The sequence below is a fragment of the Pan troglodytes genome, chromosome 10 (assembly GCF_028858775.2).
Source record: "Pan troglodytes isolate AG18354 chromosome 10, NHGRI_mPanTro3-v2.0_pri, whole genome shotgun sequence".
NCBI lineage: Eukaryota > Metazoa > Chordata > Mammalia > Primates > Hominidae > Pan > Pan troglodytes.
In genome coordinates, this window is record NC_072408.2 from 46,521,629 (window position 1) to 46,547,863 (window position 26,235).

At 55.7% G+C, this 26,235-nt stretch overlaps 2 protein-coding genes across 10 annotated transcripts; one reads left to right on the forward strand and one right to left on the reverse strand.

Annotated features, from left to right (window-relative positions):
- Nucleotides 1–9,648: 9,648 nt before the first annotated feature.
- On the forward strand, nucleotides 9,649–14,453 carry C1QL4 (complement C1q like 4). 2 transcript variants are annotated; one of them, XM_016923479.4, is made up of 3 exons: nucleotides 9,649–10,912; nucleotides 13,626–13,765; nucleotides 13,968–14,453. In XM_016923479.4, exons 1-3 carry the CDS (start codon nucleotides 10,376–10,378, stop codon nucleotides 13,972–13,974), a joined length of 684 nt encoding a protein of 227 aa, XP_016778968.1. In that variant the 5' UTR covers nucleotides 9,649–10,375; the 3' UTR covers nucleotides 13,975–14,453. The 2 variants fall into 2 exon arrangements, with proteins under 2 accessions (XP_016778968.1, XP_522377.1); XM_522377.8 differs by having other exon boundaries at nucleotides 9,651–10,912; nucleotides 13,626–14,453.
- A 681-nt stretch (nucleotides 14,454–15,134) lies between these two features.
- On the reverse strand, nucleotides 15,135–24,758 carry TROAP (trophinin associated protein). Of its 8 annotated transcripts, XM_063786719.1 has the most exons (17): nucleotides 24,642–24,714; nucleotides 23,510–23,724; nucleotides 23,107–23,255; nucleotides 22,822–23,014; nucleotides 21,206–21,363; nucleotides 20,980–21,117; nucleotides 20,706–20,788; nucleotides 20,144–20,196; nucleotides 19,533–19,654; nucleotides 17,811–17,939; nucleotides 17,622–17,705; nucleotides 17,412–17,471; nucleotides 16,875–17,009; nucleotides 16,293–16,721; nucleotides 15,923–16,205; nucleotides 15,459–15,652; nucleotides 15,135–15,293 (listed from the first exon to the last, which is right to left on the reverse strand). In XM_063786719.1, the coding sequence occupies exons 3-17, from the start codon at nucleotides 23,248–23,250 to the stop codon at nucleotides 15,249–15,251; spliced, it is 2,250 nt and encodes a 749-aa protein (XP_063642789.1). In that variant the 5' UTR covers nucleotides 23,251–23,255; nucleotides 23,510–23,724; nucleotides 24,642–24,714; the 3' UTR covers nucleotides 15,135–15,248. The 8 variants fall into 8 exon arrangements, with proteins under 8 accessions (XP_063642789.1, XP_016778971.2, XP_063642788.1 ...); XM_016923482.4 differs by having other exon boundaries at nucleotides 15,923–16,721; nucleotides 24,642–24,758; XM_063786718.1 differs by having other exon boundaries at nucleotides 15,459–16,205; nucleotides 24,642–24,718.
- Between the last annotated feature and the right edge of the window lie 1,477 nt (nucleotides 24,759–26,235).

Below are 26,235 nucleotides of genomic sequence, written 5' to 3' on the forward strand. Positions count from 1 at the left end.
GGCCCCAAAGCGACGCCTCAGACTGCTGGGGGCGGGGGCGGACAGGAGCGCTGAATAATGAATGAGACTTAATTGGGCCCGCACTGCGCGACGGCGCGCTAAGCTTTGCAAACAGCGCGGGCGGCGGCGGCCGCCGCTGGACAAACAAACTATCTCCCGGCTCAGGTGGTGGGGCGGGGGCGGCAGCCATACAAGGGAGAGGGAAGGGGCTGGCCGCCGGGGCACCCGGGGCCGCAGCGCGCCCCCAGGTTTACTGCCCGAGGAACCCAGAAATGCGGGGCTGCGCTGGCGGCCCAGAGAGTGGGGGTCGGGAAGGGGCTCAGGGTTCGATCTCAGGAAGGGAGGAGTGGGGAGGGAGAGAAGCGGATTGTGCGGGGAGAGCCAGGGGCCCAAGGGCAATGTAAGCGCGAGGAAAAGCTGAAGAAACGAGTGGAGGGCAGAGGAGAGGGGAGAAGTGAGCGAGGAAAAAGCGCACCGGGGGAGGGGCGACGGGGTCGGGGGAGCGGGAGAAGAGCTGTTACCGGGAGGAAAGGGAAGAGCGTTGGAGGAACAAGCGAAGGAAGGCGCGAGGGGCCGGGAGAAGAGGAATTGAAGAGTCAAGGAGAGGGATGGGAGGTGACCGGAATAAGAACGAGGGGGCGGCAGGGCGGGGGGAGGCGCCCCTGCCTCCGCCTCGCCCTGCAGCGCTCCCGGCCTAGCGCTCTCTCCAGCCGCCCGCACTCACTTTGTCACAATTACGGGGCCGTCACTCCGCCCGGATTGTTTTCCCCAAATTGTTGTTCTATAAACTGGTGCAGAGTGGGAGGTGGGGGGATCTGACAAACTGCAGCGAGAGGAAAGGGTCTGAGCTGTGGTGCGGGGCACGGTGGTGCATTTACCCGCAAACTGGCCCCGCGTGGGCGGAGGAATCCAAAAAACCCACGCAGGAATTCTGGTTGCTGCCCCAGCTTCGTCGCTGACCCCGCTTTTAACTTTTTGGCTATTCTCAGCATCGGCTGCCTCGGTTTCCCCAGCAGAGCGTGACAAGGATCGGAGGCTGGGGTGGTGGAGGCGCTTGTAGGTGGGGTCCAAACTTTCCTGCCTGTCCCATTCTGTCTTGTTCTTTACTACCCGGGTCTCCCCGGCGGGGGATGGGTGGTCTATCCCAGCCCAGCGGTCCTCAGAGCGACCTCGAGTGCCTTCTTCCCCCGTGAGTGAGGCTTCTGCCCTCACCCGGTCTCGGCCATCTCCTACCCCGCCTGTGCCCTCCGACCCTCTGCCCTGCGCCGCTCGGTGTCCCAGCCTTTCAATTCGGCAAACATACGTTGCGCGCCCACTGAGTGCCAGCGCTGAGCCAGCCTCACCCCGCCGCCTCTCCCCCCCGCCACCCGCCCCTTCCCGGCCGGCCCGGCCTGTCGGCTCCGTGACAGCAGCCGCCGAAGCCCCGGCCCCGCGGGAGCGGCCAGAGAGGAGCCGCCGCATGGCTGGCTCCGACACTGGCCTCCCCGGCGGCTCCAGGGGCAACGAAGGGTGGCGGCCGCTGAAGCGAGACTGGAGCCTGCCGGGGGAATTGGCAGGGCTGAGCGGGGGAGGGGGAGGCCCTGGGCAGGCTTCTCTCTGGTTCTCTAAGGCCTGTCGTTCTCATTCCGTCGCCCTCCGGTACCGCCCGGGTCCCGACCCCTCCTGGCTTCGCGAGCCTGGGACGTGGTAGGCTCCCCACGCCCCCTCCCCCAGCCCAGGTGATTTACACGCGGGCTCCGCGAAGCGGCCGCTTCCCAATCAGGAATATCGACCGCGGGCGGGGCCCCCGGGCCGCATCGATCCCTCTAAGGCTCGGGATTTAAAAATGTCAAATTTGCCTTTTCCAGGCGGGCGGAGGGGGCGGGGGCCAGGCGGAGGGAGGTTGGGAGGAGGGAGGGACAGCAGGGCATCGACCAGGCGTCTGTGCCCAGAATGTGAAGTGACCCGCGCGTGCCCGAGCCCTGACACGGTGTGACCATCCTTGGGTTAGCAATCACCTCTGGATGGGGGCAGGAAGAAAGCCCTCCTCCTTCTCCTACTCCAGTGTCCGTGGGGTATTCTGCTGGGCTGGTGTATTCTTAGAGAGAAGAGCCCCAAGAGGAACAAAGAGAGAGCCCCCCAAAATGTAGGAAGACAAATTTGGAAGATTCCTAAATGTGGAAATATGCAGACACAAAGGAGGGTACAAAGCCTGGGCGCCGTGACTCACACCTGTAATCCCAGTACTTTGGGATGCTGAGGTGGGTGGATCACCTGATATCAGGAGTTCAAGACCAGCCTGGTCAACACGGTAAACCCTGTCTCTACTAAAAATTAAAAAAAAAAAAAAAAAAAAAAGCCGGGTGGAGTCTGTAGTCCCAGGTGTTCAGGAGGCTGAGGCAGAAGAATCTCTTGAATCCAGGAGACGGAGATTGCAGTGAGCCAAGATCGAGCCACTGCACTCCAGCCTGGGAGACAGAGTGAGACCCCGAAAAAAAAAAGAAGACGTTTACAGAGATAAATATACAGAAGCTCCAGGAGATACCCTAGCCCCAAGGAACAACAAGACAAAGGGAAGGGGTCTTGCTGAACAAAACAGGGGGCCAGAGATCCAGAGTCAGCCCAGCTCTCTGCTGTGTAAACCCAGGAGGTTCAGGGCTGGGAGGAGGCCAGGTTCAACTTCTTGGTGTTTTTGAGAATGAGGATTGAGAGTGGAGACCAAGCCAAACTGAAGAGAGTTATTATGAAGAGGAATTAGAGTGCAGTTAGCATTATCCTCCCAAGGCATAAACTAGTAATTAACTTGGACTTGAGACCCAAAAGGTTAGGGTCTCCGAGACTGCTAGTACAGGCTCCAAAGAGATAGGCTGCCTTGGAAGTCTGAAGGTCAGCCTCTCTCTTCCTGAGCATCACACAGGCATCTGCTCAACATCTACCAACTCCTCTCTGGCCACCACCAGCCTAGGTAGGCCACATGGGTTGGAGATCACATCTCACATTTGGAGACCTTGTGTATGTGCATGTGTAGGGGTATGGGCTAGACAACTCTGGCAGTAATCACTTTGTTCCCCAGGGCACAGCAACTAGGTGTCCAAACTTTGGCAAAAAAAAAAAAAAAAAAAAAAAAAAAAAATCCACTACTTTCAAAACCCTTGGGGTAGGGATGTTAGTGGTGAAGGTGCTGGAAGGGAGCAGCTGTCCTGACCAGCACTCTCACAGTTAACATCTAGCACCACCCCCACCCCCCACCCCAGCAGCACACCTCAGCTGTCACCGTGCGCACTGCCATTTCCTCCATAACTGGAGACAGAGCTGACAGCCAGCTGGGGGGTAGTGGGGAGACGGACACACAGGGAGGGGTGGTGGCTCATCCTCAGACGGGAATCTCACACCTCCACTGACAAAATCATACTGACACATACCTGGTACTGACACACACAGTCACTGACCCCCCACGTGCGATCCACATTCATCAATCCCTGTCATACACACCATCTCTGAGTGCACAGTCACGCACAATTTCTCAGAGGTCAGGCCGAAGCGCCTAGTCTTGAGACCTGCCTAATACCCTTCCTTGACATCTCAGACCTTAAATCACCTAACCCCAGAAGAGGGCTTAGGTCCCCGCCCTTGCTTCCCAGCCAGGGCCAGCTCCAACAACTGGGAGGCCGAGCTCAAGGAAGTCAAGTCCCAGGGTCAAGGCGAAGGACCGGGAGCAGATGGAGCAGTGGGACTGTTAAACGCTTGCCTTAGTCCCCTCCTGCTACTGGCCTCTTTCCCGGCACGTCCACTCGCAGCCCGCCCGGCCCGCCACCCGCCTGTCAGTCGAGTAATGAATGCGCGCTCGGGGCCACGGGCCCCCCTGGAGTCGTTCATCACTGCCAGCACCGCCCACCCCTCTGCCTCCCGCCGGGAGGGCTAAGCGGCCGGGGCTGTAAGAGCCCCTCACCCCCCATCTTGACCACTAATTGTCAGATTGAGATGTTGATTTGTCAGCTGGGAGCTAGCGCCAAAGAATCTGCAGTAAAACCTGGACTCCTTGAACTCCCTCTCGGCTCCCCTCGGGTTCGCCAGGACTTGGAGCCTTTTTTGAGCGGATGCGGATTGGTTGGATTTCACTGAACGGAGCGGGCATAGAAGCGCAGTGTCATTCAAAGCCGGCAGGAGGCGCGCCAGGCTAGAAACCCTTGGTTTCCCTAGGAGGGGTCGCCCTGGGCCTGGTTCCATCTGTACCTGCCGGACCTCTAAGGCTTGGTTCCCAGCTTCCCAGCAGGGGGCGCCCTGGACCCCGGGCCTCCGGTCTCCGCAGCTTTTGTTCCCTCTTCCCCACTGGGAGGCCCCAAGCCGCTAGCCCCAGTTTCCCTTCGGGGAGTGCCCGGGGCCATAATCCCCCACCCTTCGGCCAATGCCTCAGGCCACAGTCCTCCACTGCCCCGCAGGAGGCGCTCCTGCCGCAGGTCCGCCCTCGCCCTGTCCTGGGCGCCTAGGCTGCAGCCGCACCCCGCCCTCTCCCGGGCCGGGCCCAGGAGCTCCCTGGGCGGCCGGCTGAGTGACGGGCGGCCGGTGATTATGCGGAAGGGGGAGCGGGGTGCGCCGCGGGCGGCAGAGCTGACCCTTCACATTTCCGATCCGCCGGGACCCTCATCCATCCGAAGCTGCTCTTTGTCTGGCCGCCTAATTGCCGGCGGACAGGATGGATGGCGGGACCGACAGCCGCGGAATCCCTAATAAAGGCCGCGGCCGCCGGGGAGGGAGTGCAGGAGGGAGGGGGAGCAAGAGGGAAGGGATGGAAGAAGATGGGAGGAAGCACCGGGCAGCGGTCTCCGGCTCCGAGGCGCTGCGCGCGGCGCTCACTGAAGTCCAGCCCGCCTGGGGTGCTAGTTCGGGGTCCAGGTCCGGGTGCGGTGGGTTGGGGCTCGTTAAGTGTCCTGCTCGTCAGAGAAAAGCTGGGGACCCCAGGCAGAAAGAGCATCCTAGGGCCTTCCTCGCTTAGCCAAGCCCTCGAGACTTGGAGCTTAGCACTACCTCCTGGTCTCGGGGCTCTCATCAGTATGCGCCCCTACCTCAACTTCCCGGATCCCACCCGCCTCCTTTCACCTGTGGGTCTCCCAGACCCGGAGTCAATATCCCAGAGGAGAAATGAGGGGTCTGACAGCTCTCTGTGCAGCCGATCCCCACATTTCATTAACTGGAGGCTGGAGCTGGCAAGCGGTGGAGGCAGAGGGGGGCACAAAGGGAGGTGGAGGAGTCAAAGGCTAGGAGCAGCACCTGGCCAGGGGTGGAGGGCTGCCGAAGTAAGTCAGCAACAGCTCTGGCCTGGCAGACACCTTGGAAGCAGTCTTTACCCACTCTCTGAGAAGCCAGGAGCTTGTCTTCAGCCCTGTGGACCCTGGTGCGATACTTTGAACTTAAGGTTGCACTGAGTTTTGGTGCCAGAGGCACTGGCTGATGAGTGGGAGCCCTGGGCCTGGCCCTGATGGCAGAGGCAGGAGGGTAGTCTCTGCAAGGAGGCAAACCATGAGCAGGTTCTTGGGCTGGGACGGTTTTCCCAGCTGCAGTCGGAGAACAGCCGGCTTCAGGCTTCCCTTTTGTCCCTTAAGCAAATTTTCCTTGACTCGCTTCGTTTTCCTTTGCCTTCCTTTTTCTCTGCCCTCTCTTCCTCCATCTGGACAGTTGTTCTCTGAAACTAACTTTGGCCATCCTTTAGCCAACAGTTGAGCACCTGTTGGGCATCATGCTTAACAGTGTCAGGGTGGGGGTTGGGGGATACACGGAGCCAAGACCCAACCCTTTTGGCCTCACATACAAAAGTCTCCCGGAAGCCATTCAAATCTCACTGCCCACTCCTGGCCTGCCTCTCTCACTCTTCCACTGCCTTGGGTGCCATTTGTCTCCTCTAGGGAACTGAGAAGGAAGCCAGGAGGTCATAACTCTAATTCCAGGACTATCCCTTACAGGGTGATAATGGACAAGCCATTTCCCCTTTCTGGGCCCCAGTTTTTTTATCTTTAAAATGGGGACAATAGATCTAACTCTAAAGGGTGCTGTGAGGATGCAACGAGAAGTTGCATGTTAAAGCCCTAAAATACAATAAGGACTCAATAATGTTGTTTCCCTTTCCATGCCGTCCCCTGTCCTCTCACGTGGATTCCCTTGTCTTCATACTAGAGGACTGCTACCAGGCAACCCAGGCTGCTTCCAGATCCATGTGATCTTCAATGTGGGAGTTGAAAGCCAGAGTGTGGGAATGAGTAGGGAGAACCACACTGTGACGGGCCCTGACGGGGAGGAAGGAGAGAGTGCAAGGAAAAAAAAAAAGTGTTTCCTTAGATCTTGATAAAATGTCAGGCAGCGAGGAGGTTTCTCTTCTCTTACTGATGAGGAAACTGAGGCATGTTCAAGTGATGCAGGCATATCATGCTGCTGGAACCTTCCCTCCCAAGGGCCCTCTATTGCTCACCTCTTCACCCCCTTTCTTCCCTTGAGGGGGTCTGGGTCAGTGACAGTAAGTGTGAGAGAAGGAACAAAAAGAGAGAACTTTCAAGGAGCCAGGACCTTTCCACTAGACTTCATAAAATTTTAACATGAAAACTTCCGCAGAGTAGAAGGCACATATCACATGCAAATCATATGCTAATCACATGCTAATCCAAAGTCTGGTCCTCAGAACTCTGACACACACCTAGCTATAGCCCTGGGGGGGATTCTGGGGATCCCCCTGGGTTCCAGGACAGGTGAGGGAGGCATTCCATTTAGGGTCAGTTTATGGAGTTAAAATTCATTTTAGGATTGAAGAGGAGTCGAGTATATAAATAGGGGTTAGGGTCAAGGCTAATGCAGAGTCGAGGACAGACTGGTCTGTCTGAAGGCTGCATTAACCTTTAAATGGGGGAGCCTAGGAAACTGTTAAAGGCTTCCTCTCCTCTCCCCTCCCCCTGCCAACTCTGCCCCCCACTTCCACTGCCCCTTCTTTGTCCTGCAGCACACCCTTCTCTACCTACTTCCCATTCCCAACCATACCACCTCCCTGGGGCTTCCCAGTTTGGCTGCCAGAGGAGTTCTGGGAAAATTGTCCCAGACCCTGGCCTGGGCCCCAGCATTGCCTCGAGCCGAGACACTTGGCTTCTGGCCTAAGGTGCACAGGCTGGCCTTGGCCCCACCCAGGTCCCTTCTTGGCAGAATGTGGCAGCTGCAGGGGAAGCAATAAGGACCTGGTGAGCTGGCAGCTTCATTCCAGAGTGTGGGAAAAGAGCAACAGAACATGAATAAATTCATGGAGCTGGCCCCTCAGCTCCCCGTGAGCCAAGCCGGCTCCCCCCACCACACAGATCCGCTGCTGCCTGCAGCCCTGCTGGTCACCACATCTCACAGCCTGGGCTGGGGATGGGAGGAGAGGGGAAGCTCTAGAGAGAAGAGGACTGGGACCTGAAAGGGGCTGAGGTGAGGGACTTAAAAAGGGGACCTTGGTGAGTAGAATGAGTGGAGTGAGGAGCGTGGCTGGGCAGAGGGGGTCTGTGGTGAGTGGAGGGAGGGAAAAGGGAGGGAGAGGAGTCAGGACCTAGGGTGGATGGGGCCTGAGGATCAGGCAGGGGAGGCTGGTGTGAGCCTGGGCCTGCTCTCTGATCCATCCATCATCCAGCCTGGGGGAGCAGATCCGGAATTAGACATGCAGAGGGCTGACACGGCCCTCAGCCCCCCGAGGAAGACAAATGGCGACAAAGACCTTGAATAAAATTTGTATTTATGGTTGGAGGAGGAGGCCCCTCCCCCACAGACTGCCAATCCTTTCTCTCCCACTCCTTGCAGACATGTAGGGGCCTCCCCCAACCCCCAACACAGGCCCAGCCTTAGGAACCTCTCTCTCCCAGCATCATTATGAGGCGGGGGTCGGGGGTGCAAGGAAGGAGTACAGAAAACAAGAGAGGAGGAAATCACTCTCCATCCAATAATCATGCCCTGGTGTGCCCTGTGCCCTCCATCTTACACAATGTACTCCCATACATGATAGTCCTGGCTTATCCTGGTCTCTAAGAGGCCTTTGCAGCTGCTCACCTCCAGGGTCTCCAAATGCCCCCACTTTTTACCAGTCCTAGAACCTGTTTTCCTAGCCTCTGGGGTCCCTGTGAGCAAGACATTTTCCCCAGAAGGCCCAGGCCCTAAGAGAGGATGCAGCCAGTAGCTTTTTCTCTGGACTCTGATCTAGCAATGCCTGTGTCTAGCAATGTCTTGGCCGCTCTGAAAGACAGATACAGTCCCCTCTTACAGGAGGGTGCCTAGCACGTAATCTGCATTTTACTTACATTAATTTGCATGGCCAACTTCAACCCCCACCCCAAATACCCATTATGTGGGATCCAACTTCTCTGGGTTTCATCTAACAACAAACTCTTGAAGAAGGAGGAAGGGGCAGAGACTCCTGGGACTGGATAAGTCTGGGACCAGGGCAGGGGTGGCATTGGGCTGAGCTGGGCAGGCAAATGAGAAGACAGCTGTCTTCTGACTTCCTCTGTGTCCAGTAGAGTCCTTCATTCTCAGTCCCAAGGTAGGAAAAATGGCATTTGTGGGCTCCAAATTGAGGGACTAGGAGGAAGACAAATACAAATACCTCCCTTCAAACAGCCCTCACATATACATACACAAAGACAACACACAATCCACAATTGCACTCACCCAGGGACACACAGGGCCAGGATCCCATGGCCACCTCCACACTTTGGAGCACACTGTCACAATGCACAGGCCCAGAGCCTAGCACTGCTGGCAGAGCCGCCCTGCCCCCGCGTCTTCCCCACAGTTGATATGTCACATTGGAGTCCAAACACGGACCTGGGTGTCTCTCTGCAGCGCGCCATTTACATTTCTCTCTCGATCTGTCAACCTGTCCCGGCTCTGTCTCTCTTCCTCTGTCTCTGTCTCTCCCTCTCCCCCTCTGGGGCTGTCAGTCCGTCTCTTTTCGAAGCTTTGTCTCTGTCTCTGCATCTCTATCTAGCTTTCCTTCTCTTTGATTTCTGTCGCTCCTTCTCTGCTTTCTTGTCGGTTTCTTGCTTGCTCCCCCGGGCTGATCTGTTCTCTTATTTTCTCTCTCTCTCTCTCTCTACACACACACACACACACACACACACACACACACACACACACCACACACACACACACACACTCCGCTCCGCGCCCCAATACTGAGGGGTGGGGGTAGGGTTGGCTAGAGATTTGCCTTTTCCAGTTCAGGCCAACTAGTATCAGTTGAATCCTTTACCATGTTATTCGGTCACGGGCGCTGAGGTGCGTGGGGTGGTGAATTTCTATCTTTTCTAGCCCTTCTTATTTTGTTTTCTGTTTGTTTGTGAGGTCCCTCCCCCTCATTTTAGCTCGGGAATCTACCCCTGTCTTCTCTGCGTGTTTGTATCTTGACCCCTCTTTATCCCATCGCTGTTTTGGGTTTCCTCTGGCCTCTGAGAATGCCAAACTCCGGGTAAAGGGTGAAAGTAAAGATACAGCGGGGGCCGCGAAACCCTGAAGAACCCGCTCAGAGCCGGGAAGGAACCTAGGGGCAGTGGGGGAGTGGAGGGGAGGCGGGGAGGACGTGGGTGGGGGCCGCCGCCTGCCCCGCCCCCGCACTTCCCACTCTGGGCACCAGGGGTCGCTCCGCCTCTGGCCGCTTATAGTGGCTCCCGCCGCGCGGCGCCTCATACCACCCGCGCCCGGGAGGGAGGGGAGGAAGGTTAGGGAGGCGGAGAGGGACCGCGCCCGCAGGAGAGAGGCGCGGGCCAGGGCTCTAGCAGGGACTGGGGCCGCGGCAGCGGTAGCAAGGTGAGTCGGTGCTTGCCAAGAGGCAGAGCGCAAAACCTACTAGGAGATCGCGCCCGGTGAGCAGCACCCGCAGCTCAGAGCCCGGGACGTCCGGAGCGCGGGGAGCAGTCCCCTCTCCATCAGGGAGTGGTCTATCTGGGCAGTCTGGGACCCAGGCACCGCACCATCCCTGAGAGAGCAGCGGTCTGGAGAGCAGGCATTTCAGATCCTTAAGAAACCAGCCGTCCGAGAAGCCGCGGATCTCAGGTGCCCAGGATCGTTAGGACTGAACGGGAGGGTACTAGAGGACCACTGGCTCTGGACCGTCGGGAGCTGCCCCTGACGTAACCCACGAGGGGCCTCCCCTTGACGGACGGCTTGGGGAGCGGCACCGCCGCGGCTGGAGCCCGCAGAGGCAGGGTAAGGGGAGCGGGGGGCAGCCGTCGGGGGAGTGCAGACCCAGGCCCAAGGCGGGTCACCGCCTCCTGGCCCGCGGAGAGCCCCGGCCCCGGCAGCCATTGCGCCCAAGAGTGAGGAAGATTTGCTGGCCCTGGCCGCGTCGCGGCTGAGCCGCCGCAAGAGGGTGGCGGGCGCGGCCGTCGGAGTGGCCATGGTGCTGCTGCTGCTGGTGGCCATCCCGCTGCTGGTGCACAGCTCCCGCGGGCCAGCGCACTACGAGATGCTGGGTCGCTGCCGCATGGTGTGCGACCCGCATGGGCCCCGTGGCCCTGGTCCCGACGGCGCGCCTGCTTCCGTGCCCCCCTTCCCGCCAGGCGCCAAGGGAGAGGTGGGCCGGCGCGGGAAAGCAGGCCTGCGGGGGCCCCCTGGACCACCAGGTCCAAGAGGGCCCCCAGGAGAACCCGGCAGGCCAGGCCCCCCGGGCCCTCCCGGTCCAGGTCCGGGCGGGGTGGCGCCCGCTGCCGGCTACGTGCCTCGCATTGCTTTCTACGCGGGCCTGCGGCGGCCCCACGAGGGTTACGAGGTGCTGCGCTTCGACGACGTGGTGACCAACGTGGGCAACGCCTACGAGGCAGCCAGCGGCAAGTTTACTTGCCCCATGCCAGGCGTCTATTTCTTCGCTTACCACGTGCTCATGCGCGGCGGCGACGGCACCAGCATGTGGGCCGACCTCATGAAGAACGGACAGGTGAGATGCCCCTCCCCCCAACCCAGCTCAGACTGGTCGCTCTCTAGATCTCCCTGCACTCATCCCACAACCTGAGATTATTCCCCGAAACAGCGTCACTGAATCCAGGAACGCGAGGCTGCCAAGAACGATAGATGACTTCATTTACCCACAGAGGAAATTGGGGGCCAGAGAAGGAAAACCTTCTGCCTAGGGCCTCACGGAGTGTAGGAATGGTGTTAGAATTAGAACTCAGGACTCAAACCTGAGTGTCTCTGCAGCTGCGACCTCACATTGCAACTATGGGCAACACCAGATGTCTTTGGTGTCTCGCCCTGCCAACTCGCTTCTTTTCTCGTCCTGTCTCGGGCTATCCTTTCTTCTGCGGCAGCCCCCCTGGCCTTTGGGTCTCTCAGCCTTGCATTGGACCAGCTAACTGGAGTCTAGGCTCCTTCGAATTAGAATGGAATCCATGTCTCAGGCAATAGGAAGTCAGCAGCTGTTCTCATGTTGAGGGCATTCGGGTTGGATGTTTGAGGAAAAGGTATAAAAGGAAGAAAACATTCACTTGCTCACTTCACCTGCCGATCAGCTGTTCTGTTGCTCACCCCAGGGCTGGGGGCCTAGAACGGCCTTGCCCTCAGCAGAGTCTGTGGCTTGGCAGCTCAAGGGCCAGCCAGGGGGCTGGAATGAATGGATTTGGGGGAGGAAAGAGACAAGGGACAGGTAGAATAGCCTTGGACCCTGGCCTGGTATTGTAGGCCCCACACCCTCCCTAGCAATCTCTCAGTATCCAGGTTCCACAGTTTCCTGCCCTTGTGGGCAGTCGGAGTCACTGTTGCCTCTGTTTTCGGGGAATAGCCCCAAGGACTAAGCTCTAGCACCAAAATTTCACACATAGTGGGAACTAGAGGCCACAGGTGTGGGGTAGGTGGGAGAAGGTGCCAGAGCTGCACAGGCTGCAGAGGGAGGTTGGGGCTGAGTGGTGACCTCTGGATGTCCCGCATGAAGGGGGTGGTGGCGACCCAGGAGCTTCAGGCCTGCAGGAGCCTGGTACCGCGGCAGCATCTACCTGCCCCCAGACCTGCTTTGGGATCTCATCCCAGCCGGGCTGCCCCAGGAACCCGGGGAAAGGGAGTGAGTGTTCGTCCTCATGGAGTGAAAGAATATGTATGTGTGTCAGGGAGTGTGTGTGAGTGCGGAGTGCGATGTGAGAGTAGAGCGGTGTCTATCTGTATATGACATCGAGTAGGTGTGCTTGGTCCATGCAGGGTATCTGGGAGGAGGTGGAGGGGGCCAGTGTGTAACTAATTCGTGCGGGTTTCAGAGGGGGAGGGGACTGCGCAGCTCCCACTCTGTATTCTTCGGCGCGGGCGCTGCGGCCCTGGGGACGGTAAATAGTGATTAGAATAATGATGAATAATTAATGAGTTAATAACCAGCCCCTGTGGGACTCTCTAGAAGAGGGGGGCTGAAGGCCCGAAGCGACCGCCATGAGCCCGGAGGGGAGGAAGTGCTCCCTGTTCTGGCAGAAGACGACCCCCCACGCCTGGGCACCAGTGGGTGCTTGGTCGGGAAATCCGTGCCCACAGGCGAGAGCGCAACAGTGCACCTTATCATGGCCCGCACCCTATGCACACGCACAGGCACACCTATGCCCCACCACTGGGGAAGCCAACCCTCCATGAGGACTGACAGGAGGTCCCAGCCGGTTCAGAATTTTAGAAATTATCCTATAGGCAAATTTTTAGTTTATTTTATTTATTTTTTGAGACAGTTTCGCTCTTGTTGCCGAGGCTGGAGTGCAATGGCGCTATCTCGGCTCACAGCAACCTCTGCCTCCTGGGTTCAAGCGATTCTCCGACCTCGGCCTCCCGAGTAGCTGGGATTACAGACATGTACCACCACGCCCAGCTAATTTTGTATTTTTAGTAGAGACGGGGTTTCTCCATGTTAGTCAGGCTGGTCTCCAACTCCCGATCTCAGATGATCTGCCGGCCTCGGCCTCCCAAAGTGCTGGGATTACAGGTATGAGCCACCGCGCCTGGCCGACAAATTTTATTTTTAAAATGAGAATAGTAATTTGAAAATGCATTAAAAATAATTTAAGAATGGAAACCACTGAGCCAGGCGCGGTGGCTCACGCCTGTAATCCCAGCACTTTGAGAGGCTGAGGTGGGTGGATCACCTGAGATCAGGAGTTCGAGACCAGCCTGGCCAACACAGTGAAACCCCGTCCCTACTAAAAATAGAAAAAATTAGCTGGGCGTGGTAGTGGGCGTCTGTAATCCCAGCTACTAGGGAGGCTGAGGCAGGAGAATCGCTTGAACCCGGGAGGTTGCAGTAAGCCGAGATCGTGCCATTGCACTCTAGCCTGGGCAAAAAGAACGAAACTCCATCTCAAAAAAAAAAAAAAAAAAAAAAGCAAACCACTCTTCTGAACACACTTCACATGTAGTAATTCACTTAATCTTAACACCCTATGAGGTGGGTTCTATTATTGTCCCTCACTTTATAAATCAACTCGAGGTCCAGAAAAGGCGTGGAATTTGCTCCGCGTCACACAGCTAGTGAATGGCAGAGCTGGAGCAACTCCGTGATGTCCTACCCTCCTCCCTGGTCCTCCCCAGCCCCTGCTGCGGCTGCCCGGCCGCCTTCGCACGCCCAGCCGCCCCGACCCCTCTCGTCACCCCAGCTCCACACAGAGCATGAGCAGGTTCTTCTCCCTCGATAGGTCCGGGCCAGCGCCATTGCTCAGGACGCGGACCAGAACTACGACTACGCCAGCAACAGCGTCATTCTGCACCTGGACGTGGGCGACGAGGTCTTCATCAAGCTGGACGGCGGGAAAGTGCACGGCGGCAACACCAACAAGTACAGCACCTTCTCCGGCTTCATCATCTACCCCGACTGAGCCGGCCCCGCCCCGTGCCCCCGCTCGCCCCTTCTCTCCCGTCCTCACCCACCTCCAGCCCTCCCCACCCGAGGCGCCACCCCACCCTTTGAGAGCCTGGCGGTGGGGTGGACCCTTCCGTTCCCGGAGGCGGCCTAAATGGGCGAACTCTTGGTGCTCAAGGGTATAAGTGGCCGGGAAGAGGAGGAGACCCGGCCAGAGGAGCAGAGCGACTTCCGGAGGGATCACCTGCACCCAAGTGCGCGCTGGACCCCATAGGGGCAGAGGTCGTGGCTTTCTCTTTTGTACAGAGATGGGGAGCAGTTTTAATAGCGGGACTCAGAGGCCCAGAAAGCCGGAGGGAAGCTCCCGCAGCTTGCGAGGGAAATAACAGAAACAGGAGGAGCCCATTTAGGCAAGAGAAGACATTAAAACAGGGTAGTGCAGGTTCTCCGTAACGACAACTTTCTCTCGCCACCCTCTCGTCCCCTCGTCTCCACTTTCAGGCTCAGGCTCCAGCCTTGGCAGCCTTCCTGTGAACTGGAGGAACCAGTGAATTCTTTCCTGGCATTTAAAACGCATTCTGTACAGTCCCCATTCCCCCCTATCCGGACTAGGCCCTGGGGCTACAGCTGCTGCTGCCTCTTCTAATAAAGTGAGGTTGGGGGATTGTGTGTGGCTGCTTAACTTGGTGCATAGACTGGGGGGAAAGTGGCGGACCCTTTCCCTCATTCCTCTAAAGGGCTCCTACCGTGCTGTCAGTCCCTGCCAGAGGCAAAGTTTTAGTTAATTCCAGGCAAGGCCTGCCTCTGGCAGAAAAGGGGTGTGTGTGTGTGTGCTTCTACTCTGCTATGGGGAGGAAGAAGGATGGTCTGTTTCAGGAGAGCTTTGGGGCCTCACGCTGTAGGTGGAGGGAGACACCAGCCTAACAAGGGAAGAGTCCAAAGGTCTGGGTCTGGTGCTTCTGCTTTTCTGCCCAATGCATGCAGAGAGTTCTAGAAGAGGAGCTCTAGGGGGTGAAGGAGTCGTCTAGGGCTCCTGCAAGTTAAGTGGGACGGATCTCAAAAAGCAAGGGGAACAGGGGTTCCAATTGCCCGCCAACATATTTACAGAGCTTTCGAGGGAGTGGGCTTGGCAGGAGTGGGAGGCTCAGAGCTTGCAAGGGGGTGGGCTAGGCAGGAGTGGGTTTCCTCCTTCCCTTTCAGGATTCAGGACGGCTTCTGGATGGGAGCCTGGGGGATCCCAAGAGCCCAGGGCTGGCCTCTGAGCTGGAGGACACTGCCATCCTGTGGGCAGTGGGAGAGTGACAGCAGTAGCTGGCCTGTTTGGACACTTAGCTAGACACGTGGATACTTTAGAAACTTTATTGAGGACAAAAGTGGGTGGCTCCCAGTCCCATGGGCAGACAGACAATAAATAAGGGCTAAAAGGAAGAAGTACGGCAGGGCAGGAGTGGTTGTCTCATCATGGAGAGCCCTGGGGGGTAGCAGAACCAACTGGAATGAAACACTGGAGACAGAGAAGACCTTGTCACAGCTCAGCCAACCTTGCACTGTAGCCAAGCCTTCCTGCTGACCTCTCTGTGAAGAAGCCCAGGTGGCCCCCTGTCCCTGTTCCCCACCTCCCATCAGGCTCACTGTGCAGCCACAGCTGGGCTGTGGGTTGGAGTCTCACCAGGGCATCCTGCCATTCGAGTAATGTAGCCACAGGGTTGGTGCAGACCCGAGTGGGGCCTGAGGGAGGGGCTCGGCTGGTGTAAAAGGCACACTCATCGTCCAGACGAGCCTCGTGGAAGCAGTGGATGGCGGTTAAACACGATTTGAGGCGCTCCCTCAGGGCTAGGGTTCGAGGGGCCAGATTGCTGAGGCCTGAGGGGCATGGAAAATTTAGAGGGGGGTCTGGGGTCCTATACTTCCACCATGTACTGTCCTCTCCTCCTCCCCCACCAACGGCCAACCCAATTAGGAGCACAGGGCTGGAAGTGCAGCCCCTCCCCTCTTCCTGAGGGAGAGCCAGGCTGGGCCAGGGTGGAAGGTGTGGAAGCATGAGATTGCCTGGGGTAGGGGCAGGGCAGGTGTGCAGCTCACAGTGAGGTGAGGACCTCTTGTGTTCACACTCCTTCCCAGCCAACTCCTTACCTGCCTGGCCTGCTGGGGGTCTCAAAGACTGGAGTGAGCAGATAGGGGGGCTGGCACAAAGCGGGTGTTGGGAAGAGAAGATCAGGCTGGTGGTTGCTGGAGCCCACTGACTGCAGCAGGGTGGTAGACTGGACTCTAGACTTCTATGTTCCAGGGTGCAGGGCTCTGATGCCCCCAGCTCTACCCTAGGGCAGGGCCCTGGGGGTCCAGACTGCCCCTGGGTGCTGGGCTGAAGGGGCCCGGGTTCTGCTGGAGGGCAGGGCTCAGGTACCTCAAGCTGTTCCTGGCGAGAGGACTCCGGTATCTCAGGCTCACTCCTACAGTAGGACTCTAGGGGCCTGGGTTCTGCTGGAGGGCAGGGCTCAGGTACCTCAAGCTGTTCCTGGTGAGAGGACTCCGGTATCTCAGGCTCACTCCTACAGCAGGACTCTAGGGGCCTGGGTTCTGCTGGAGGGTAGGGCTCTGGTACTTCAAGCTGTTCCTGGAGGGAGGGCTCTGGTATCTCAGGCTCACTCCTACAGAAGGCCTCTGGGGGCCCAGGCTCTGCCGGAGGGCAGGGCTGTGGTTCCCCGCACTCCTCTGGAAGGCAGGGCTTTGGCAGCCCTGAGTGTTTTAACAGTCCAGGAAGGTGGGAAGTCCCAGAGTTATGCTCTGTGGCATTCAGAGTTCTAGAAATCTCAGTCAGCAGGGGCTGAAGTTCAACCATATCCAGAGAAGAGCCTCCATTAAGAGGGACACACTGGCCCCCTACCAGCCCCTCTACCTCCTGTCTCAACAGCTGTTGCAGGATACCGATGCGCTGTGGTGGGAGAGAGCACCCCAGTGTGACATCAAGATGTGCGTTCAGTAGTCTACCCACACTGTCCTATTCCTGATCCCCCATCTCTTTTCCCTCTTCCTCAGCCCAGTCACTGTTCAATAGACATCAAAGCTGTTGGCCACACAGACTCACTTGAATCTTCACCTCCTGGAGGCTGGGGGTTCTGTTAGAGTGGGGTCCAGAAGGAGTGGCCACCGGTGGTTTCCCAGAACCCTCCAGTGACCTTATACAACTCTCCTGGTCAAACAACCGGACAGCAACCTGCTCCTGTCACCAAGGAACAAGGCACACAAGCAAGCCAGGCTGGGGCAGGAGAAAGACCAGCCTGAGTCCCACCCTCATGAGGAATGGATTGAAGCCCCTAACTGAGAGGCCCTAGATGTACATTAGGAGGGGCAGCAGAGAAGCAGTGAGAGTTAGGCAGCTTTTCCAGAGAGCACTTTCTAATTTTTAAAATTTTAGTGGAGACAGGGTCTCACTATGTTGCCCAGGCTGGTCTCAAAGATCTGAGCTCAAGCAATCCTCCTACCTCAGCCTCCCAAAGTGCTGGGATTACAGGTGTGAGCCACCATGCCTGGCCCAGAAAGCACATGTGCCTCAAACTCCAGGGCCTCCAGGCTGGCAGCACAGGGCAAGGGATCTCAGTAGGGGGAAGCTTCTGATACTTACCCAGGGCAGGGCAGGATCTTCAGAGCAGGACTGAGGGGAGACACCACGCAGCCACTGGGCCTGGCACAGAAGTGAGATGTCAGCAAGGGCTGACACCCACAGATGGCACTCAGCCTCCCCTTGCTTCTGTCTTCTCTCTCCTGTACCCATCCATCTCCTTTCTCCCCTAGCTGTGACTTATGCCAGCCACCTCCCCATGCCCTCTCTTACCTGCTGAACTCTGGGGGTTGATGGCATGGGTGTGAACCGGGTTTTAGGTTGAACGGTGAGACGCCGCAACACTGAATATGAGGTCTGGGGAGAGATGTGGGTGGCTGAGCAGGGACAAAACCCAGACATAGCAAGGATCTCCGGCCAGACTGTTCTGCCCCTGCCCAGCCCCCAGTTGTTGACACAAACCAGAGTTGGAGGGCCTGGGGAGGGTACACGCTGAGCCCGTCCAAAGGGTGATGGACATGGCACCACATGGCCAGGCAAGGGCTGGGCCACAGGGGCAGGGGAGGGCATCAGGTGGGAGTCATGGCTGTCCTGTGAAGAAGAAAAAGGTGGAAGAGTGATCCCCGCCCCCTTTGTCTTCCTATTTTTTTTTTTGATATGGAGTCTCGCTCTGTCACCCAGGATGGAGTCCAGTGGCGCGATCTTGGCTCACTGCAAGCTCCGCATCCCGGGTTCACACCATTCTCCTGCCTCAGCCTCCCAAGTAGCTGGGACTACAGGTGCCCGCCACCATGCCCGGCTAATTTTTTGTATATTTAGTAGAGATGGGGTTTCACCATGTTAGCCAGGATGGTCTCGATCTCCTGACCTCGTGATCTGCCCGCCTCGGCCTCCCAAAGTGCTGGGATTACAGGAGTAAGCCACCACGCCTGGCTGTCTTCCTATATCGTGTTCTCACTACAGCAGCCAGTGTGATTCTTTTAAGACCTACGTCAAGCCGGGCATGGTGGCTCAGGCCTGTAATCCCAGCACTTCGGGAAGCCGAGGAGGGTGGAGCACCTGAGGTCAGGAGTTTGAGACCAGCTTGACCAACATGGAGAAATCCTGTTTCTACTAAAAATACAAAATTAGCCAGGCGTGGTGGTGCATGCCTGTATTCCCAGCTACTCGGAGGCTGAGGCAGGAGAATCACTTGAACCCAGGAGGCAGAGGTTGCGATGAGCGGAGATCGTGTCATTGCACTCCAGCCTGGGCAACAAGAGTGAAACTCCATCTCAAAAAAAAAAAAAAAAAAAAAAAAGACCTAAGTCAAATCATGTCACTTTCTTGATCAACCCCTCTCCCCATGGCTTTCCACTCATTCCAAGAAAAGCCAAAGACTTACACTGGTGTACAATTCCTTACCCAATCTGATCGTGTTATCGCTAAAACCCTATCTCCTACTGTTCTTCTTACTCTGCTTCAATCTCACTGGCCTCTCCTTTTTGCTGATCCTCAAACACACCAGGCACATTCCCTCCCCAGGGCCTTTACCTCTTCAGTTCTCTTGGCCTGGAATGTTCCTTCCCCCAGATATCAACATATCTCACTCCTCCTCCAACCCCTGGTCTTCACTTAAACATCATCTTCTCAGTGAGAGTTCCCTGACCAATCTATTTTAAATTGCAATACCAACTCCCCTGCTCCCAATTCCCCTTTAGTGCCTTATTATTATTATTATTTTTTTTTTAGAGAGAACTTACCATCATCTGAGACACTATTTATTTTATACCTGTGTTTATTTCTTGTCTCCCCCTTCTAGAATATGAACTTGTTTAGTGCTATATGTCCAGAGCCTAGAACAGAGCCTGGCACTCAGTAGGCTGGTGCTACTCAGTAAATATTTGTGGAGCCAAGGGATGAATGCTTTTGGCTGACAAGTGTCAGATCTGTCTCACCCTTAGCACTGATCTGATGGTGATACAAATATGACCTCTCACCCTAGGCCCCAGACATCTGATAAAGAGAGGTCAGTCTCACATTGGAGAGGGACTGGGTGCATCTGGGGTAAACCTACCCAGTAACATCCTGAGGCCCAGGACTTCCTGGCTCTACCTACAATTCTCAGTGTTGGCTGCTGCAGCAAAATTCTCCCAAGCATCTCCTGCACCTCCCACCCACCATCCCAGGAGAGTCGCATCTCACCCTGGTATGTGACATTTCTCGGTTTTCTCTTAATGGTACTCGCTGGGCCAGACCAAGAGAGGCCACACCTCCTTCATCTGAGTGAGTGACAACCTCGCGTTCTCCTTTAGGAAGAGAGAAAGCTAGGAAGAAACAGGACATTTGTTGTAGACTCTAGAACACCCACCAAAGTTTGGCACAGGGTTCTGCAACTTCTGAAGAGGGTATATTAGTTTAATAGGCCCCATTGCACTATTAGGGACAAAAACCCATCCAGCAGCCCCTCAACACCCAACACTATCTCAGTAAACACTTATTAATCTGAACGTCTGAGTAGGCTGGGGATGTGGTGATGGCACTTAGGGGCTGGGGATAAACAGTGAGTGGAAGATAAATCTTGCAGGAAGTGGCAGAGAGAGGGCCGAAATGGAGACCATCTCCTTAGACAAAAGTGCAACTGTGCCAACCGCTGGCCTATCTAGAAGGTCTCTTCTCCTTCTCCTTCTGACCTAGCCTCCCGGCCTCCCACTTCCTCATGCTCCCTCCCAGCCTGCTGAGTTTTCTCTGGTCTTGTTCCCTGCTTCAGGCAGCCCAACTGCCCCTGTTCTCTCCCCACAGCCAGACACACTTACCAGGCTGGACTGGGGTCTCCAGGAGCAATCCTGAGGCCTGGCTCACTGAAGTCCTGATGACAATAAGGACATTAGCCAGCGGTCACTGAATACCAAGTATGAGCTGGACATGTGCTAAGTGCTTTACAAACATCATCTCATTTCATTCTCATGACAACTAATGATGGTACAAATGTTATTCTCACTTGACAAAGAAACCAAAGCTCAGAGAGGTGAAGGCAAGCTTGCACAACTAGTAAGTGTTAAGAGTTAGGATATAAACCCAAATCCCACTTATTGCCACAGTCTATACTCTAGCCACTAAACAAAAGAGATAGCACATTTCTGTCCTCCCTGTCCCCCCATGACTTGAGTAAACTGATGTCACACTGAGGCCTGGCTGTGAAAGCCTGAACCCTATCCCAAGGGCTCATCCCGGGTAATCACAGGTTTCTTGCTTCCCCTCCTGAGTTGGTGGGGAGTCCTAAAGCTCCTGGAAGGCCCCAACTCTGGGGGACTCCTGTATCAGACACTGGTTCATTCTTTTCCAGATGACCTTCTCCCACACCCTCTCCTTTCTCACCGGCTGCTGCCAGCTGTCTCCCTTCTTAGCTCCTGGAAACTGGGGCGAGTGGAAGGGTGAAAGGAAGGTCCTGAAGGTGAAATCTAATCCACAGGAGCAAGAGATGAAAACGGAATCAGAGGTGGACCCCAAACCCTCAGGCCTCACCACCAACCACATCTCCCCCAGTAGGATCCCTTGCCTCATCATGAGGTACCTCTTCTCCCAGAGCCCAGCTTTGTCCCTGGAAGGAGCTCCCAGAAGCACCGACTATCAGCCCCTCAAGGGCACTCACCAGAGCCTGTAGCCTCTGGGGGCACAATGTCCGGCCTCGAGGTCCTGGTCCCTCCAGCCTAGAGAAGCAGGAAGCCCTGGCAGGGTCCAGTCGGTGGGTGGGGGTCCTGGGGGCCAAATATGCAGAGGCCCGAACACCCTGGGACACCAACAGAGTCTGTCAGCACTGCTCAGGATGCCCCGCTCAGCGCCCCCTAGCCTGGTCTCCTCACATCCTGTTTCATTACCTGGCCCCTCTGGGTGGTGCCTCCCTGACTTCCTCGAACCAGTACTCTTTTAGCCAGACTAGGCTGGCGCCCCAGGTGACAGCTCTTCACACCCTCACCTGACAGGATGGTGGCCAGGGCTGCAGGGTCAGCCACAAACTCTATGGTCCCTGGAGCCTCTGCAAGGAAAGAGGAGAAGGAAAAGGAAGGGGGAAGGCTGAGGGGGATAGGGCCCCTAGCATAGGAACTTTGAGGTACAAGGTGAGCAAGAGACTCATTCAATTGAATTTGGCTATTTTTTTTTTTTTTTTTAAGAAATAGATGGCTGGGTGCAGTGGCTCATGCCTGTAATCCCAGCACTTTGGGAGGCCGAGGCGGGTGGATCACCTGTGGTCAGGAGTTTGAGACCAACCTGGCCAACATAGCAAAACCCTGTCTCCACTAAAAAAATACAAAAATTGGCTGGGTGCGGTAGCTCACTCCTGTAATCCCAGCACTTTGGGAGGCTGAGGCGGGTGGATCACCTGAGGTCAGGAGTTTGAGACCAGCCTGGCCAACATGGTAAAACCCCATCTCTACAAAAACAAACAAACAAACAAAAAAAACATTAGCTGGACCTGGTGGTGCGCGCCTGTAGTACCAGCTACTCAGGAGGCTGAGGCTGGAGAATCACTTGAACCTGGGAGGTGGAGGTTGCAATGAGCCAAGATCGTGCCACTGCACTCCAGCTTAGTGACAGAGCAAGACTCTGTCTCAAAAAAAAAAAAAAAAAGAAAGAAAACAAAAATTAGCTGGGTGTGGTGGCAGGTGCTGGTAATCCCAGGTACTCGGGGTGAAGCATGAGAATCGCTTGAACCTGGGAGGTGGATGTTGCAGTTAGCCGAGATCATGCCACTGTACTCTAGCCTGAGGGATAGAGTAAGACTCTGTCTCCAAAAAAAAAAAAAAAAAAAAAAGAGAAAAAGAGATGGGGTCTCACTATGTTGCCCAGGCTGGTCTCAAACTCCTGAGCTCAAATGATCCTCCTGCCTCGGAGGAGTGTTGGAATTACAGGCGTGAGCCACCACACCTGGTCACCAAATGTTCATAGAATGTTACATAAGACACTATTCTAAGCACTGGGGTCCCATAAGAATAAGACAAAGCCCCTATCCTCAAGAGGCTATCATCAAACTATAGACAGGTAACAGACTCAAGCCAAGGTATATACATGTTATAAAAGAAGTGCTGCAAAGTATTAGGAGAACACAGAGCAACTGATTGTGACATGGGGAACTGGAAAAGGCTTCAGAAGAAGTGATATTTATTATTTATTTATTTATTTATTTTTTAAAGAGATGGGATCTCCCTCTGTCATCCAGGCTGGTCTCCAACTCCTGGCCTCCAGTGATCCTCCTGCTTCAGCCTCCTGAGTAGCTGTGATTACAGGTACAAGCCATGGCACCTGGCGAGATGACATTTTGCTGGAGGAAAGGGAGATCTTCTAAGAGTAAAGAGCTTTCCAGGAGCTGGGACCAGGACTATCACAGTAAGTAGGAGACAGCAGGAGTGAGTGCAAAACCCCAAAACCCCACTTTTACCCTTCCTAGTCCCCTACTCAGCCATGGAGGCCGTGTTACCATGGCTCCAACAGGTACCTGTCTGGGCAGGGGGCCCAGGCCCCACATTTTGACCCCTAGGGCTAGGCCTGAGCTCTTCCAAGGGGTTCCGAGGCTGAGTGATCCCCACCAATCTTTGTGATGTCTCTGCCTGGTGCCTGGCTTTCGGCCTGGGGCCTGCTGAATCAACGAGGGGGCGTTGAATATTGAGCGGTGGTTTCTGCACCCATCTCTAGGGGAGGGAGCGGGGACAAAAAGGTGAGGTTTAGTGTTGGGGTGCATTACTGGTGTGACTACTGGCTTCCCCCATTAGGCCCCTCTTACCCTTGGATCTTGGTTCTCCTGGTCCACGGCGCACGATGTAACAGTGGGGAAAGGCGTGCGTTTCTGAGAGCGTACCGGAATCTTGCTAGGGGTAGGAGATACACCCCGGAGGAGGGGATCCTTCGTGGCTTGCCGGGTGGTCATGATGGCTACAATTGAGAAGGGGAAGAAGGCAGGCAGAATCTAAGATCAAAGATCAACCAGTTCTCGGGGCACCTGTCCTGCCATCCCTGATACCTCCGCCCTAATCCACGCGCCCACAAGCCCCCGGCGCCTGCAAGACCGCTCTTATGGGTGCTATCTCCAGACACCCCGAGCCTACTCTTTCGCCCTCGGGCCCCAAACTGTCCTCCTCCCTATGAACCCAGCAGCCTTCGTTCCCTCCAAGACCCCCGTGCCTTACCTTGCCGAGAGCCCCTCAGGGCCTACCCAGCTTCCTCCGCTTTTCTTCTGACTCTCTCGGGTACTGCTGGAGCTACTTTCTCAGTTTGTAAAATACGCCAAGCTCTTGATTGGCCCGGTCGCGCTCCCGCGGAGGCCCGCGTAGCCAGACTCAGCCGTCCAATCCGCGGGCATCGCAGGAGGGGCCAAAAGAAGGACCAATTGTCGAACCGCTTTCTGGCGAGGAAAAAAACTGACTCGGATCAATCAGCCAATCCGAGAGTGGAGCGCCGCTGGGAGGCGGGGAAAGAGGAAGGATGGGGCCGTTCCGAGGCCGGGGAAGGCGTAGCCACGGGAGCTCTCGCGAGGCCTCGGGACCGGCTAGGGGCCGGCCATTGGCAGGACCGGGCGAGGTCGCGGTACTGAGGGTACAGTTGATCGTTCCGATTGCTGCCAACGGTGTTGAAGGCTGGCCCGAGCCCCCGACCCGGCTTGACCATAGCACGGCGCCAAGCTTTGGGGACGCCATTCCAGATGCCCATAGAAAATATCTGCGTCCGGGCGCGGTGGCAGGCGCCTGTAATCCCAACACTTTGGGACGCCGAGGCGGGAGGATCTCTTGAGCTGAGTTTGAGACCAGCCTGGGCAACATAGCGAGACCACTCCCACCCGTTTCTCTACAAAATAATAAAATAATAATAATAATCCCTGTGCAGTGGTGCGCGCTTGTAGTCCCAGCCGCTCTGGAGGCTGAGGCAGGAGGATCGTGTTGAGCCCAGGAGGTTGAGGCTGTAGTGAGCTGTGGTCGCGCCACTGCACTCCAGCCTGGGCAACAGAGACCCTGTCTTAAAAAAAATAAAGAGGGAAAGAGAGAACATCTGTACGTTGTCTCCGGGATAAGGAACTGCCTTCAAACGGGCGGAGAGGGCTGGAGGGAATCGAACTGAGCCTAACAATATGTGTGCTCCTTGGAGCCTCACAATCCAGTGAGGTGTCTGATGAGGTGTCTTTCATTTTACGGGTAGGTAACAAGACTCATTGTTTTTGAACCCAGTTACCACAGCACCAGAATTGAATGGCTACTCACAGCTGGGGATTTCCTTGCCTCCAGGTTGCCTTTTGCAGATCTAGAGGTCTGGGGAGAGGGGGCTCACCTGCTGGTTATTGGTGGGCAAGGCTGTGAGACTGAGAGATCCTAGAATATCCTGCTTAAGATGGAAGGGGTAACCCCTAACGGGGGACAGGAAATGAACAACACTTAACAGAACTCTGGTGGATTTTCCCCACCAATCACAGAAGTTATTCTTACACAAGCCAGAAACCGAGGAGTTACTCCTTAACTCCTCCCACTCCCTTTACATATCCCATCTCTCATTCACTCTCACTAATTTTACTATTTATGCATTTTTGGGACAGGGTCTCACTCTGTCACCCAGGCTGGAGTGCAGTGGTGCGATCTCAGCTCACCGCAGCCTCGGCCTCCTGAGTTCCCACCTCAGCCTCTCAAGTAGCTGGGACTACAGGTGCCTGCCACCAGCTAATTTTTGTGTTTTTTTGTAGAGACAGGATCTGGCTACATTGTCTAGCCTGGGGTTACAGGCGTCTTTCCCAGCACTTTGGATGGCCCAGGTGGATCGCTTGAGGCCAGGAGTTCCAGACCAGCCTAGACAATGTAGCAAGATCCTGTTTCTATAAAAAAAAATTTAAAGATACGTAAGGTATCTTTATTAATTGTATGCATCTTTAAAATTCATCTACTTTCAGGCCGTGCGCGGTGGCTCACGCCTGTAATCCCAGCACTCTGGGAGGCCAAGGCAGGGGGGTCACCTGAGGTTGGGAGTTCAAGACCAGGCTGACCAACATGGAGAAAACCGTCTCTACTAAAAACACAAAAATTAGCCGGACTTGGTGGCTCATGCCTGTAATCCCAGCTACTCAGGAGGTTGAGGCAGGAGAATCGCTTGAACCCAGGAGGCGGAGGTTGAGGTGAGCCGAGATCGCACCACTGCAACTCCAACCTGGGCAACGAGAGCGAAACTCCGTCTCAAAAAAAACCCAAACAAACAACAACAAAAAGATCATCTACTTTCGGCTGGGTTTATGACTGTAATCCCAGCACTTTGGGAGGCTGAGGTGGGCGGATCACCTGAGGTCAAGAGTTTGAGACCATCCTGACCAATATTGTGAAACCCCGTCTCTACTGAAAATACAAAAATTAGCTGGGCATGGTGGCTGATGCCTGTAATCCCAGCTACTTGGGAGGTTGAGGCAGGAAAATCGCTTGAACCCAGGAGGCAGAGGCTGCAGTGAGCCAAGATTGTGCCACTGCATTCTCCAGCCTGGGTGACAAGAGTGAAACTCTGTCTCAAAAAAGAAAAAAAATTTCTTACTTTCTCTTTCTTTCTTTCTTTTTTCTTTTTCTTTCTTTCTTTTTTCTTTCTCTCTTTCTTTTTCTTTCTTCCTCTCTTTTTTTCTCTCTCTCTTTCTCTCTCTCTCTCTCTCTTTCTCTTTTTCTTTCTTTCTTTTTTTTTGAGATAGAGTCTTGCTCTCCCAGGCTGGAGTGCAGTGGCCTGATCTCGGCTCACTGCAGCCTCCACCTCCCGGGTTCAAGCGATTCTCCTGCCTCAGCCTCCTTAGTAGCTGGGATTACAGGCACCAGCCACCATGCCCAGCTAATTTTTGTATTTTAGTAGAGACGGGGTTTCACAATGTTGGTCAGGATGGTCTCGAACTCCTGACCTCAAGTGA